The following is a 14928-nucleotide window of genomic DNA, read 5'->3' as shown; positions in this document are numbered from 1 at the left end:
CACCAGCCTTACCTGGCATGGCCGGGCCAGCTCAGCCTGTGCCAAGGCTCTGGTGCCCCCGGGCTCCTGCAGCTCTCTGGTGGGCACGGCAGCGTCCAGCCTTGCAGCAAAGTCAATAAATCAAACAGCTTCTGCTGAGCCTGCAGGGATCCTACCAGCAGGAAAGGGAATTCACACTTTCTTTTCAGTGTTCTGTACTCATGGAACCATTTGTTTCTTTAGAGACAAAGAGGGAAGGAAGAAACTGATCCGTTACACAATCCCCACGATTCACTGCTGCTGCTCTGTATGTGTTGACACAAACCATGCTGGAGAAGGTGAAGAAAGTGTGTTTATTTCTGATTGAAGACTGATTACATCACTATCATGGATAATGTAGTAGAATAATCTTATACTCTTGGGAGAAATCTAGGAATAAATATGAAAAAGTAAACCAGTTTGTTTCCACTGTCCCTGAAGATGGCTGATGAGTAAGTGCTGTATTTACAGGATAGTTATCATACTCTAGACTCTGTGCTGAATAAATATTGTCTTGAAAGGGTAAAAAAATCCATCGAAATATTTTAACTCACCACAAAATTAAAAAAAAAAATTCCCATGTACTTGTCCAAAGCAAAGGTTAGTTACATGTTAATTATTGAATCCACATAGGATCACTGTCCAAGAAAGCCTCCTCTCCTGCTGGCCCGCTCCCCTCCACAGAAGCAGAACTAGTGCTTGTCCTCTTCTCCACTGATGAGCCACTATTGGTTCTTCAGGCTGCAGGAGAGAAAAAAAGCCCAAGTCACGCTCCATCCTGGTGTGTTTTATCAAAGAAAACCACCACAGCAAATTGGAAAAAGTCTCCTTCCTTTAGGTGTTAAATTTGAATTTAAGAGCCTCACAAATCCTGCCCAACTCGGCTCCTCCATGGCCCAGCACAGCTCAGCTGATGAGGAATTCCTCATTGGATTTGGCATTGCCAAGCTCAGGTTTGTGCTTTGAGCAATTAACCCAGTGTTTGGGTTTTACATGAAAATGATTAATCTGTGCACCCAACACCACAACACAGAGCTGTACGGGCTGTCCTGGGGCTTTCAAATTATGATCAAAACAGAAGATATCAGAGATATCTTCATTTTCACTTACATTAAAAGGGAAGGGAGACAAGTTAGATCTATAATGAGGGGAAGTATTACATTCTCTTTCTTCACAGGCAGTGTAATTATTCAGCTGTTCTCTGGAACTGAAACTATGACAAATTAAAATGCCTATCAATTCCATCTACCTTTTGTAACTATTCATCTTCTGGAGCTGTTACTGCTCTAAAGGCTCCTTTACCATAAGCTACTATATATTGCAAAAAGCTCAGATAAATGCTACTATTTCCAAGTGTTACTGTAGCCACCAAGGTAAGAAAAAAATCATTTGGCTTGGGTGTGAAGTGCACAATGCAACTAATTTACTCTAATTCCCAGAAATTTACAGGAAATCTATCAGAGAACACCTTCACCCTGAGGGAGGATGTGCGGAAGGAGCCCAACCTGCTGGCACCAGGGCTGGAAGCACCCAGGAGAACCAGAAACACCATTTGGGACTAAATCTGACCCGGGTGGAGCCGGGCCAGGCAGCCCCAGAGCTCCCCATGAGCTGGCTGTGCCAAACACACAGACCCTGGGACATGCTTCAGCCACAACAGGCTGTCAGTGTTTGTTCACACCTTCTTAAATAGACGGGAAAAGTGATGTAAACACAACCATGGGAAAAGGGTGACATTTCTCCAGGCATGATATTAACAATATTTTGATTAGCTCATGCCTGAATAGCCAAGCAGCTTATGTTGATAAATACCCTGTTCCAATTAGACATCTGTGTTCTCAGCCTGAGAATAAAAAAGGAAAGAAAAGAGGAAAGAGGCTGCCCAGGACCAAGCCTGCTGCCTGTGCTCCTCAGCAGGACATCAGCCATCTGGGATTCCCAGGGTGCAGCCCAAAGTCAAGGCTGAGAGTTGTGCAGGAAGGGCTGCAGAGCCACCTCCCCTACCAGACATGACCACTCTTCACCCCTCAGAAATTAATTTTGACCATTGAATTGGTTTTACCCCAATGGTGGCTGCAGGATTGGGTCCTCTCTCTGCAAAAATCCTGAAATTCAGCAGGAAGCCCGAGTCTGAAAGGGAAACCCTGACATGTATTAGCATCTCTGGAAGTGCAAATGAGTGATTACAAAACCCTGGAATACATTTGTGAGCTCTAGATGTGGCAGAGAGGTCTGGCTGATCAAAGAGACAAAATGAAGGCGAGGAGACAAAGCTGTTCTTTATGGAAGTGGGAATGGTTGTCCCCACACAGTCAGACTGTTAATTACCAGGGCTGGATCTCAGCCCTCCTGGCTGACAGCCCGAGCAGAGGAGCTCAGCTGGCACTTGTGACAGACCCACAGCTGGCCCAGGGCTGACACCCAGCCCAAACGTGAGCCTGGGCTCTCTGCTCTGCCGAAATCACCTCTGCTCCTTGCAGCCACATGCCCACAGGAGGCACCTCACACCCAATCCAGCTCCCTGGAGCCTCTTCCCTGAAGGCAGCTGTTTTCTCCAGGCCATGGGGATGACCCTGCCTGCTCCCAACCCCTCTCCAGGAAGGGCTTCTTGCCAAGCCCCAGGGTAACATTCTGCACAAGCATTGTTTTGACCCCAGACACTGAATATCCTCTGTCTCCTTTCACAGCTATCTGGGACTTCAATCCCTGCTGTTTGTTGCCCATCACTTTGAGCAGTGATTTTTCATCTTCACAGCTTGCACAAAGCAGAAAAGAGGGAGGTTTTGTTTCTGCCAGCCCATGGGGAGCAGTGAGGAGCGAGGCTGGCATGTGCCTCCCTCCCAGCCTCTCAGAAGCAACATTCACAACTGGGATTCTGGCTGCTGCTGTGCCCACAGGAAGGAGCTGCTGGTGCCCACCACAGGCCCCTGCCTGGCACCCTGCCCAGCACTGCTGCATGGGGGGAGGAGGGAAGGAGAAAGGAGATTTTAAAAAAAAAAAACATCTATTTCTGGAGAGCAAGTCAAACAATGCCTCAATCATCTCCACACAGTTCATAAATCCCTAATTAAAGGTTTAGTGCTCCACCCCGCTGCAGATGTTCCAGAGTCCATCCACATTCCAACACTTGCTCCGTGCCAGCACGTGCCCTCAGCCAGCAGCATCACCCATCAGAGCCTGAGCCCTGCACTGCCCACACATCCAGTGTGGCATTTAAACTTCATTCTCAAATTAAGCTGAAGTACCTGTATCCTGGAGAAAAAAAAATAATCTATTTAAAATATTATATATATATATATATAAATATATATCTGGAGCTGGCAGATCTATCTGCTTTGTGCATGCACAGCTGGAGGAATAAGGACCAGCTCAGTATTAACTCCCTCCTCCTGCATCTTTTATTCAACACCAAAATACCAGCCAAGACACCTCCAGCTTCCTTCCTAAGCCCTATTCCTCCCCTCTTTTGGTCAAACAAACACAGTCAGTAGCACCTGAAGTTCCTATGAATGTTTCATCTCTCCTGGCCAGACACTCAAGGAAGAGCAGCTCAGCTGCAGGGTCCAAGCCTCAAATTGTGCTGCCCATGGAGGGGCAGGGCAGGCTCCTGGTTAACACAGCTGCCAAGCTCATGGTTGTGTGCTGGGTTATTTAAGGCAGCTCTAACTGGGGCTCTCAGCGTGCTGCTCTCTGCAGAGCTCTCAGGAACAGTAATAAATAACCACAATGCAGCTCATGCCTCATAAAAGTTCTCAGCTCCTGAAGCAGCTTTCCAGGAAATTCATCTGCCTGGCATTTTTTGGGTGGTGTCAGCTTCCATCCTGCAATCACTGTTCCCTGTTTTGCTCTTTGTCCCAGAGCAAAACCCCTGCATCCCTTCACCCCTGCCCTTCACTGACTGCCCCCTTCCTCAGGTTAGTTTAGTCTTTAACTATATGAAGTATGACAGCTACAGAAAATGTTTTGTTGCCTTGGCAACTGCAGTCCAGTGGCTTCAGCCTGAGTTACGAGGCAGGGGACAGCCTTGACATTAACCAGCAATAATGAGAACAGCAGAACCAGCAGGGGAACATGGCCGAGGAACGAGCAGGGGGTGATCCTCACCTGCCCCCAGCACGGGGCACACCTGGGAGCCACAGTGCTGCCACCACAGCTCTGGGAACTCAGCAAAGGACCAGGACTGCATTTCCAAAGTCCCTTTCTTGGTATGGAAGAGGCAATTGCTTGGAAAAGTTAGTGAGACATAGATGCAGCCCTGGCAGAATGTGTTGTTTGTGCTGCCCAGCACATTCCTTTGCCCTGAGAACAGGCTGAGCCCAGGGCAGGTGTGTCATCTGCCACTCCTACCACAGTCAAAGCACAAATCACTTCCCAAGGTGTTCATTCACGGCACTAGAAATTAAGATTCCTTAATCTCTGCTAATTGCAGGAGATTGCACAACAGAGCAGGTGGTGTGGGGATAACCCAGAGGACCAGGCACCCTTCTGGTGTGGGGAACTGGTGACACATTTCTATCCCCCATCCATGAGGCTGCTGTAGTTTGAGATAAACTTTATCCTTCACAATAATACCAACAGCAACCACAGAAATAACCATATAGACTTGGAAGGACTGGCAAGGGAAGGATAAATTACAGCTCTTGGCCAGGGCAGCATGGCACAGATGTTGTATTCCAGGTTTTCAGGAAGAGCTCTCAGCTCTACTTCCCAGCAGTGGGAATTTGTTGCACTGGGTGTGGATCCCAACCCTGTCTCAGCTGTCTGGGCAGGGATCCCCCATCAGGGAGGTGCAGGCAGCCAAGGGCACAGATTGCTCCAAACCAAGGCTGGCTCCCTCACCTGGCCCAGCCCACTGCTCCACAACACACCTGCACTGCCAGGTGTGCTGCATCCCTGCAGCTGCAAGGCATTCAAATGCTCCCTGAATAAACAGAATAAAGCTAATGTGGACACTACCAGGAACCTGGGAAGGTCTGACATCAGCTGGGGAAGGGCTGGCTTTATCCTTTGCTGGCTTAAGCAGAATGAGCCATTAGTAGTCATTGCTAGCTCTGCTCATCCTGCTCACTTTTCAGAGCACCCTCAAAGCTACCTGAAGCACTTCAGGTATATCCCTTTATATTCCTCTCCTAATCTGGGCAGTTCCAAGTGATTCAGCCTGAAATGGTTCCCAAAGCTCACATATAAGTGCATTAGGAGCAATTAGTTCATTAATCTAGTCTCTGGTATCATGTTTCTCCATCACTTCATTTTAATAATTTGTAGTAATTGAGAGAGCAGACTCCCCCCAGTTCTCATAGCTGGGTAATGCATAATTAGTCTAAATCACAGCAAAAACTGTTTCACTGGGAAACACCTAATCCCCTCAGGCTCGTGGTGTCTCCTTTGAGGTTTCACACATGAAAGAAGCTGCACACTCAGTACCATCATCCACAATTCCAGCAAGCCCAGCTGGGCTCAGCCCTGCATTCCTCCACCTGCAGGTGCCTCTGGTTACCTGTGTTTGCACAGCAACCAGAGCACAGCCCCTCTGTTGAGGGGGCTGGAGGGCAGAGCACTGTTCCAGAACGTTCCATCCTGCCAGACAGACTGCCTGCAGCCCGCTGAGGGACACACTCACTTGGTCTGGTGTTTGGAGCCCTTCAGGTGTGCATGGTACTGCTCTATGGAGTTCAGGGTGACGTTGCAGATGTTGCAGGTGTAGCTGCGCTTCAGGCCTGTGGAGAAAAGCAGGTGTGAATTCATTAATGCATTAAAAGCGGGTTAATTAATGAATGAATTCATTAGTTAACCCTTGGCTCCACCTGTGCCACGTGGTGAGGCTGAGGGGAGCATGGGCTGCACCAGAGGGAAACATTCCTGTGCCTGGGGTACAGACTATTCAAAATGGCAGCTAGGAAGTACAAAAAAGTGAAAATGACTGAAGAAAAGGGGAGAAATAGAAAAAAACCCAGTAACCTATGCTCCAAGCAAGCTCCTAGTTAATTAGAAGGTACTTGGATCCCACATTTCATTTCCAGTTTCACAGACATTTCTCTTTACAGTGACCCATCTATTTACTTTTCCAGGTCAGGGTATCCAAGCATTAGAGAAACCTAAAGGAGTATTTTTAGAACTGAGCAGAAAAAAGCCAGGTTCAAAGGCTCATCCCTCCTGAGAGTGTGGTGAATCTCTCCTGTGCCCCCCTCAGGGCATCATTGCTGTGCTCACACTAACGAGCACTCCAGGCACCACTTATCCCTCTGGTTTTTGGTAGTGATCATAATTCAGAGCAATTCCCTGTTAGTACCTTCAGCAGCCAGATCACTTAGGAGCTCTCTTTCCCCCCAGAGGGATCCACTCTGATTTATCCACCAAAGTGAACAGCCAAGCACAGATGCTGGTCTCCCACAGCCCACACTCAGCCTCTGGCTCAAGGTCAAGGCTGGCAGGCTGCAGGAGCATCAGGCAGCCACCCAAAGTCAAAACAGGAGCTCTCTCACCTGCTGGGTTCTCTCTGGCTGCAGTACAGACTGTCCCCAGCACAACCAAGGGCTCTGCTTAAAACCACTGGAGCCATGGGATTCATAACAGGGATTGCTGTGCTCCTTAGGAACAGCTCTAATGTTCCTTGTAAGTCTCTTCTGGCTTTCTACAGAATTATTTCTTTGCCAAAATTTGTTAGAACAACTCATTTAGAACAAATAACATGTGGCATTCTCAAATTTGATCAGTCCATGTTCACCATAATTAACTGCACAGGTAATAAACACACTGACTCCTCCCCAGCTGGACCTGCCTTTTTGGCTCTCAAAAAAATCCCTTGTCTTGTTTTGCACTCTAGACACCAGCTACACCAACCCCACTTTTCTCAAACACTTCATAATATCTCTCACCCAGGAATTTGGCACAGCATGAAAATCATCTTTAAATAATATTCCAAAATCATTCAGATGAGTGCTTGAAAACAACAAGCCAGCAACTGCAGAGGTATTTAAGTAGTTTCTGTATTTCTGTGTCACGATGTGGCACAGAACAAAAATCAATTTGCAAATGTGCATATGGATTTTTCTCCTCACAGAATTTATTCTTGATGGAGCAGTGATGATTTTACAGTCACGCCCTTTGTCCATTGCTGGCAGCTCCTGTTCCTTTTATTCAACCAGCAGGCACAAGAAGCCACATGGATCTACCAGAAAGCAGGGGCAGGAATGGGAAGGGCAGTGCTTGGCTGCTGTGGTGTGTCAGCACGTTGCAGCAGACTGAGAACCTGGATCTCCACATGGCAGAGTGGGACTGGGGAGCTAAAAAACAGGTAATTCTTTAATTTAAGGTAATAAGGTTCTGCTGCTCAGCCAATTTAGCAGCACGTTAAGAGCAGCCTCAGTGAATCTTAATTACTGGTGTAGGTGGAAACGCCTTCACCAAAGCAGCTCCTAACTGGGGATGATGATTTTTCTCCCTCAGAATGTCAAGGCTACTCACAGTGATGAACCAGGGGGAACCCTGCTCCCCCTCCCTGTGTTCTGTGCAGGGAATTAGTGCTGTTCCCTGATGCAGCTCTTCCCACTGGGAACTGGGCAGATTCCATGGCTGGAACTGGGCAGATTCCATAGCTGGAACTGGGCAAATTCCATGGCTGGAACTGGGCAGATTCCATGGCTGGAACTGGGCAGATTCCATGGCTGGAACTGGGCAGATTCCATGGCTGGAACTGAGCAGATTCCATGGCTGGAACTGGGCAGATTCCATGGCTGGAACTGGGCAGATTCCATGAACTGGGATGGAGATGGAGAGAGGAAACTAGCCTCAAATGAGCAGCAGCATGAGACCACAGGCAATGATCACTTCCAGGATATAAAAATTACCACAATTTGACCTCACTGGGGCTCATCAAAGCTGCCACTTGAAACTGGTTTCATAAAACTCCCCCAGCAGTGCTCTGGGGCTGAGCTCAGCCCTCCAGGCCCACCCTGAGCATCCACACTGGCAGTTGCTGGGCTCTGGCTGTATTCACATCCCCTTCTCCATCCTCAAGACACATCAGCACTGCCTCCCCTGCAGCCTGACATGCATTCATGTAAAATTGAATGTCCTCCTATCCCCATTAAATAAAATATTAACAAGTCAAGTTATTAATGTCATCCTGCATAAAATGAATTAAAACCCATTCCAGGGGAGTCCTTGTTAAACTGCTTCTTACTAACCACAAGTGACAGCACAGAATGAGAAGTATTTATAAGGCATACAAAGAAATTATGAGCTGAAAAAGGAAACGCAGCTCGTTGTCTGATAAAGGTTCGTCTGCAGCACCACCAATTCACCTGAGAACACAAAGTGACATAATCTCTGTGCCCCTGTCCATCTGTACTGTGCTGCTGGGCTTTATTTTAGGGATTCAGAGCACCTGTTGCAGGGTTTGGCTGGCCCCAGCACCCTACAAACCAGCTGGGACTCCTGCCTGGGAGAGAGAATGGGAGAGCTGGGCCATGGGGGACCCCAGACATGAAATAAACTCATGAGATGTGACTTGAAACTTGACATTCCTCCTGCCTGTGCCTGGGACAGCCTGGGGAGGGTGAGAGCTGGCAGATGGAGCCCCATGGCTGCCTCCATGGCCACCCTGAGCTGCTGAACAGGCACAAGCTGCCAGAGCAGAGCCTGGAACCTGGGGGTTGGTAGCCACCAGGTTTTGTCTTCCCATGATCTGTGCCAGGGTGCAGGGGGAGCCAGGGGAGGCAGCTCTGCAGGAAGAAAACTCCCAAATTGCTCCTCTTTCAGGGTGTGTTGCCATGCTCCCCTGCCCTGCAGGAGCAGCAGGGATGCCAGGCCAGCCCCACAGCAGGGTGGGTCCCAGAGCAGCTCTGTGCCAGGGCTGGAAAGCCTCACAGAACTGCTGGACCCTGCACTCCATCCAGCCAAGGAAAAGGGATCTCTGTGCCTTGTTTTGGGGTTTTAACTCAACACAGACTGCAGAAACAATGCTCATTTCTCCTTTTTTTTTTCCTTTCCTCATTTTCATTTCTGAGAAAAAAATAAGACTTCAAAATTGCAGGATGAGCACTTGGTGAGAAGAATCAATGTTTTTGTTTCCTATAAATATCAATTGTCCAAAAATATACCTCTATTCTTACTTCTCCAAATATACATTCATATTTATCAATAAATATTTTATTACAGCCATTATCAAAACATCAAAGGCAGCTGAAATGTTGTACTTCAACTGACACTGCCTGTTCCAGGCTCACACAATGCATCAAACGTTCATCTCCCACACTAGTCAAAATAGAATTAATATTTAAGCTGTGATGGGAGAAGCCACCGGGGATGCAGAGGAAGGAGATGACTTTGCAATCCAGGGAAAACTGAGGCAGCAAAGACAGTGTGGAGCAGGGGGAGGATGGGGATGCTGTCCCCAGCACAGCCGTGTCCTGCTGCCACTGTTACCCTGCAGGCACACACGATGTTACCTGGCAAGGTGAGCTTGGGTATCATTGTGGGGTGGCCACTGCTTTCCACGCCTGTCAAGATCTACTCTGAGCTTGCAGCTAAATGCATCCAGGAGAGCACAGGCACAGATGGACAATGCTCACGACCTGGTTAGAAGAACTGAAAGGTTTCCCAGCTTGGCAGGCTCAGGGACAGCTGGTGCTGTGGAGCACAGGGTGTTGGGTACTGAGCCTCTGAAGTGCCCAGCCAAAGGGCCACCCCTGTTCCCCTGTACCAAGCACACACAGAGCCTGGACACAGCTCTGCTGTCCCCTCCCCTGTCACCCACAGACACTGGCAGGGCCACACTGGATCCATTGCAAACCCCAACCATGCACAGCACCACCGTGAAGGCAGAAACCAGCAGCTGACGAGGCTGTGAAGGCCTCCAATTTCAACTCTGCCAGGAGCTAAATGAATAAAACACTTCCCAGCTGATTTATTTACAGCTAATGACATCCTCAGCCACTCCTGAGCTTGGCACAGCTCAAAGTACTGAGCACTTTCCATGTTATTGTCCCAGGTTTTATTCCCACATTTTGCCAGCAGCGGGCAGTGACTCAGCCAACATGAATCATTGATGGCACCATGAGTCACACTAGGTAGCACAGGAGGATCAAGATAACCATTACAAGGTTTATAGGAGATCAAGAAATGCACAATATACTGTACAGTCATTAGTATCTAAAGAAAAATTATTTCATTTAGCAAGGAAGAAGACCCAGGTGTACCAAAATGTTATTGCAAAGCCTCACTGACAAACCAAGCTCTTGCACACAGCTCTGAATCAAACTTGTCCTTCTTCCTCAGCTGCCTGAGTCAGGTCCCTGTGTGCACACACACTGTGACCCAGACAAAAGGCTCGTGCCTCTCCTGTGCCTCCAGCCCAGAGTCAGCAGGTACTTGTCAAGAGTCACTCCTGGACTGAGTCAAATTGCACCTCTCCATCACCAGCTCAGGAGGGCCTGGGGATGCTGGGGGGTCCAGCCCTGAGACCACCAGCCTGGCTGTGGCTCTGCTCTGCTTGAGGGTGGCTCCCAGAGGGGTGTGAGCTCAGGCACAGTCCCCACAGGGACCCTGCACATGGGGCCACCATGGATGGACTGACAGACAGATGAAGAAAGGCTGCCCTCCCTTCAGCAGGAGCCAAAAAACTTGTGTTTAACATCCCTGTGGCAACTGCTCAGCTCCTGTTGCTGCTGCTGCTGACACAGGGCCATCACAGCATTTTACAAACACTAATTAAATCATGGAAGGCAGTTGTCCTGCTCTCCATCAGGGAGATGTAGGGAGTGCTCTGCCTCCAGCAACATCCTGTCTGCACTTCTGTGTGGGGCTGAGCTGCAACGTGCTCTCCTCTCCCAGGGACAGGCCACACCTGCTCGAGGACAGGAGTGTGCACTAATGGAAAGGACTATTTTAGGAGGAGGCAAAAGAGATACCTAGGAAAAAACTTTGAAAGGATGCTGCTAAAACTGCAGGCTGGCATTCCAGAGCAGGGGATTTTTTTACACAACTGGGAGCCTCATGAAGCAGTAACAGCATCTCGGGCTCCCTGCACCCCTGGTGACTGCAGTGAGCAATTGTGGGAATCCATAAAATCAGGGGGTTTTAGGAAAGCTGCAAAAGGCAGCCCTTAGAGACAGCAGAACTGTGATTAGAGCTAAGCAGTAGCCATAAGATTGGTCAGCAGAAAAATTATGTAAAAAATAGAAAAGTAAGGACAAATGGTCTGTGTATTAATGCTTGCCTAGAATAACTCCCTAAGCTGCAGAAAAGTATATATAGCAAGATATTCGGGAGTTCTAAGCTTAATAATGACGCTCTGTGCATTGTGTTTGAAGGCCTACAACCAGGTATTACATTCAAAATAAGCAAGCATTGTTTTAACCAAAGGCACATGTGCTTATAGTGGTTGGATAGAACTACTGTCAATATGCTTTTCTTTGTGTGATTGGTCAAAAAGCTTTTAAAGTGAGTTTCAACATTAAGTTCTTGAATACAATACAGGTATTGTATTCAAACTAAGCAGGCATTGTTTTAAGCAAAGGCACATGTGCTTATAGTGGTTGGATAGAACTACTGTCAATATGCTTTTGCTTTGTGTGATTGGCCAAAACACTTTTAAAGTGAGTTTCAACATTAAGTTCTTGAATACAATACAGGTATTACATTCAAAATAAGCAAGCATTGTTTTAACCAAAGGCACATGTACTTATAGTGGTTGGATGGAACTACTGTCAATATGCTTTTCTTTGTGTGATTGGTCAAAAAACTTTTAAAGTGAGTTTCAACATTAAGTTCTTGGTCTGCTGCCTGTGAGCTGATGGCATCTCCCCATTGTATAACCATGTAATGAGACTGATGCTGGAAAATACAACAGCTCAAGACGTGTTCCTGGCAGTCCTGCTCATGATTTGTACATAAACCCTGGCTGGTGATAAACCAGGCTCCCTGCTCTCAGCCTCACCTCGCAGCTCCCCCAGGTCCAGGGTCTTCCCCAGCTGCTCCAGGAGGTCGGCCCTGGCCGCGTTCTTCTTGTGCTTTTTGCCGTCGTAGTGCTGCTGTGCCATCAGGGGGTTGTTGAACCAGGCCGTGCAGAGCTGGCAGTGCCTGTCCGAGTCCCTGCGCTGCGGCGGCGGCGGCACCGCCGGGGCGCTCTCCGTGTGCGCCGGCTTCAGCGCGCCCAGAGCAGCCTCTGCAAAAGGCAACGGGCACACGTCAGCTCTGCCTGCTTTGCTGGGCTCCTGCTGCCTGAGGAGCACCAAACCCCGAGGCAGATCCCACAGCAGGCACAGGGAATAATTAGCTGCAGTTATGTCGATGTGTTCGCGGGTCCCAGGACAAGCGAAGAGATGAATCTGACTCCGTATTTCTCAGAAAGTTGATTTATCATATTATGATATTACATTAAAAATGCTATACTAAAAAGATTGATCATATTATGATATTGTATTAAAAATGCTATACTAAAAAGAATCAAGGATTTCATCAGAAGGCTAGGAAAATGAATGAATAATAAAATGAATGAATAATAAAAAGCCGTGACTGCTCAGAGCCTCGACATGGCTGGACCATGCTTGGTCATGAAGTAAAAAAAAATCCACATGGACCAATGAAAGAGTTGGTAAACCATCTCCAGACCACATTCCACAGCCATCAGATAGTTATTGTCTACATTTCCTTTCTGAGGCTTCTCAGGAGAAAATCCTAGTGAAAGGATTTTCACGAAATATCATGGTGACACAGTTACAGGGTCCCGGTGGATATTTTGGATGGTGCTGCTTGGAAAGTTACCATTTCTCATTAAAAAAAGTATCATGAAAGGACAGCCCAGGACTGTTCCTCGGCTTTCTGCATTTCACTAACTAGGAAGGAGGATTACACGTCTTACCACTGTTCTGACTAAATTTGCTAAACTTATCCTGTTTGAATTGCTACTCTCAGGAAAAATTGTCAGTGGAGAATAAATACACCATGCAGAGCCATCTCCTTCTCAGGATAGAGACATATTTATCATTATCTCAGGAGTCTTATTTTTCAATTTATTTGGTCTCAGAAAGAATGGGAAAGCCATAGTCATTGCAAACTGTCACAGATGAAAAAAAAATACTCAATAGTCAGTCCCTTCCTTCAAAGATCTTCACATTGTGAATTGTCAGGTACCAACAATACACAACCTTAATTTAATTCTATTTTCCTTCAGATTCATCAAAAGGCCCATCCAGGAACACAAAAATGACCCCCAAATCATGCTAAAGAAAAGTGAGTGATTAGTCTTTATATAATAGAATGCACTTTGTTCCACAGAGTTTCCCAACTTCATACAATACAAGTCACAAACCCATGGAAAAAAGAGTCTCAAGTAAAATAAAGTTCAGGTAACACTGGGATACAAAAATATAAAATGACTAGCACTTAATTATCACACTTCATTGAAAAATTCCCTTTTATGTGGCTTTCCTTTTCCTTTCTTTTCCAGATGAAATGTCTGCTCTTTAAATAATTAACAACCTGCTCTCTCCATGGTACTGGAATAGGCACATTTGGAGGTGTGTGGTGGCTGTCTTTGATCAGAAGATGATCCAGCTGAGCCCTGATGAGTGCACAGGGCAGCAAATGCCAAACCCACCTCAGTGTCTGACACCAGGAACAGCAACACAGGGATATATTTAGACATATAATTATGCCTGGAGCCCACTGTGATTGACTCCTTGGCTGGAGAAAGTTAATATTGTTATAAATCTTCTGCTGACCTGCTCAGTAAGGGACACCTTTCAAGGAAATTCTATCTTACATATAACATTACTTACAACCTTATCAATTTCCAGGGGTTTATAACCTTCTATTGTTTTTGATGATGACTGCCAAGGTATCAGAGTTCCAGCAGTGATGACGCTGCCTCTGAAGAGCTGCTCCAGGCAGGGTCTGGCTGGATTTTGCTCCTAAAAAAAAGTCTTTTCTATGGTTCCAGCAGGAGAGACACAGCCCAGCCCCTCCGAGGTGCATGCAGCAGAACTGCCAGGGTGAGCAAAGAGCAAAGCCAGCGGCCAGCACAGTCATTAGGAAAAAAAATCAGGGAATTGCAGTATTTCCTGTTCAAACAGGGGTTACACAGACTTTGCACGTGCTTGACTCATGAAAAGCAAGCACAGCTGGCTTCTTGCAGACGTGTTCCTGCACTCCCCAAGGATCCTCCCCCTGCAGGAAGGGGTCCATGCCCACAGCCCAGTGATGCCACAGGGACTTGGAACAGCCCTGGTGAGCCCAGGGAACCAGAGTGAGCTGCAGAGAAGTCTGGAGCATTATAAACAACCAGCAATTTCAGCAGCCCAGGAGCTCTGCGCCAGATCTGACTCGCTGCTCCACAAGCCCCAGGCTATAAAGTTAAATCTATCCAATCTTTTGGCCAGATCTCTCCTTGTTTCTATGCACGCTGCTGCCAGAGGGGGACCAGGCAGGCTGAAGCTGACGGAGCTGGTGATGTCCACAGGAGTTACATCTCCTGCTCACTAAGGAAACCTGACAGAAGCAGCTCTGCTCTCAGCCCCTGGCTGTGCCTCTGAGCCCCTCTCCCTGAGGATGGTGACCTGTGCTCCCCCAAATGCCATGCAGGAGGGAGGTGCCAGGGGGACTGGCACTCCTGCTGCAGGGGATGGCACCAGAGCCCCCCATGCCCACCTGGCTCCCATGGGACCCTGGGCTACAGGTCCACAGCAGAGACCCCCCTACCTGCATCACATGGGCAAAGATTTCCTCTTAACACTCACAGTACAAAATATTTTTTTTAAAGGCACATTCCTCAGGTCCCACTGACAACCCCCACCAGTCCTAAGCTGTGCTGAGCCCAGCCTGGCAATTAATGAAAGCATCCCAAGCCTACCAAATTCTCCCAAAGAGAAATAGATGAAAGTTGTCTTCTCCACAAATGTGAATTTATCA

The 14928-nt window shown here is 47.6% G+C and overlaps 1 protein-coding gene and 1 long non-coding RNA gene across 7 annotated transcripts in view; one reads left to right on the top strand and one right to left on the bottom strand.

The window, feature by feature from the left end:
- Window positions 1-313: 313 nt before the first annotated feature.
- ZMAT4 (zinc finger matrin-type 4) overlaps window positions 314-14928 on the bottom strand; it is a 47247-nt gene continuing 32632 nt past the window's right edge. For all 4 annotated transcript variants that reach the window (XM_064400363.1, XM_064400365.1, XM_064400366.1 and 1 more), the window contains 3 exons: window positions 11957-12184; window positions 5639-5735; window positions 314-759 (listed from right to left, as the gene is read on the bottom strand). In XM_064400363.1, the coding sequence (XP_064256433.1) occupies window positions 744-759; window positions 5639-5735; window positions 11957-12184 (341 nt within the window). In that variant the 3' untranslated portion in view covers window positions 314-743. The remainder of the gene's footprint in view (window positions 760-5638; window positions 5736-11956; window positions 12185-14928) is intronic.
- LOC135287058 (uncharacterized) lies at window positions 5487-14806 on the top strand. Of its 3 annotated transcripts, none has more exons than XR_010350955.1 (3): window positions 5487-5751; window positions 7164-7312; window positions 13961-14806. It is a non-coding gene; the product is annotated as an uncharacterized LOC135287058 (long non-coding RNA). The 3 variants fall into 3 exon arrangements; XR_010350956.1 differs by lacking the exon at window positions 13961-14806 and adding an exon at window positions 10297-12063; XR_010350954.1 differs by lacking the exon at window positions 13961-14806 and adding an exon at window positions 7465-12063.

The sequence above is a fragment of the Passer domesticus genome, chromosome 28 (assembly GCF_036417665.1).
Source record: "Passer domesticus isolate bPasDom1 chromosome 28, bPasDom1.hap1, whole genome shotgun sequence".
In the NCBI taxonomy this organism is placed as follows: domain Eukaryota; kingdom Metazoa; phylum Chordata; class Aves; order Passeriformes; family Passeridae; genus Passer; species Passer domesticus.
Note: the sequence above shows the minus strand (reverse complement) of the source record. Positions and strands in the feature narration are given on the sequence as shown.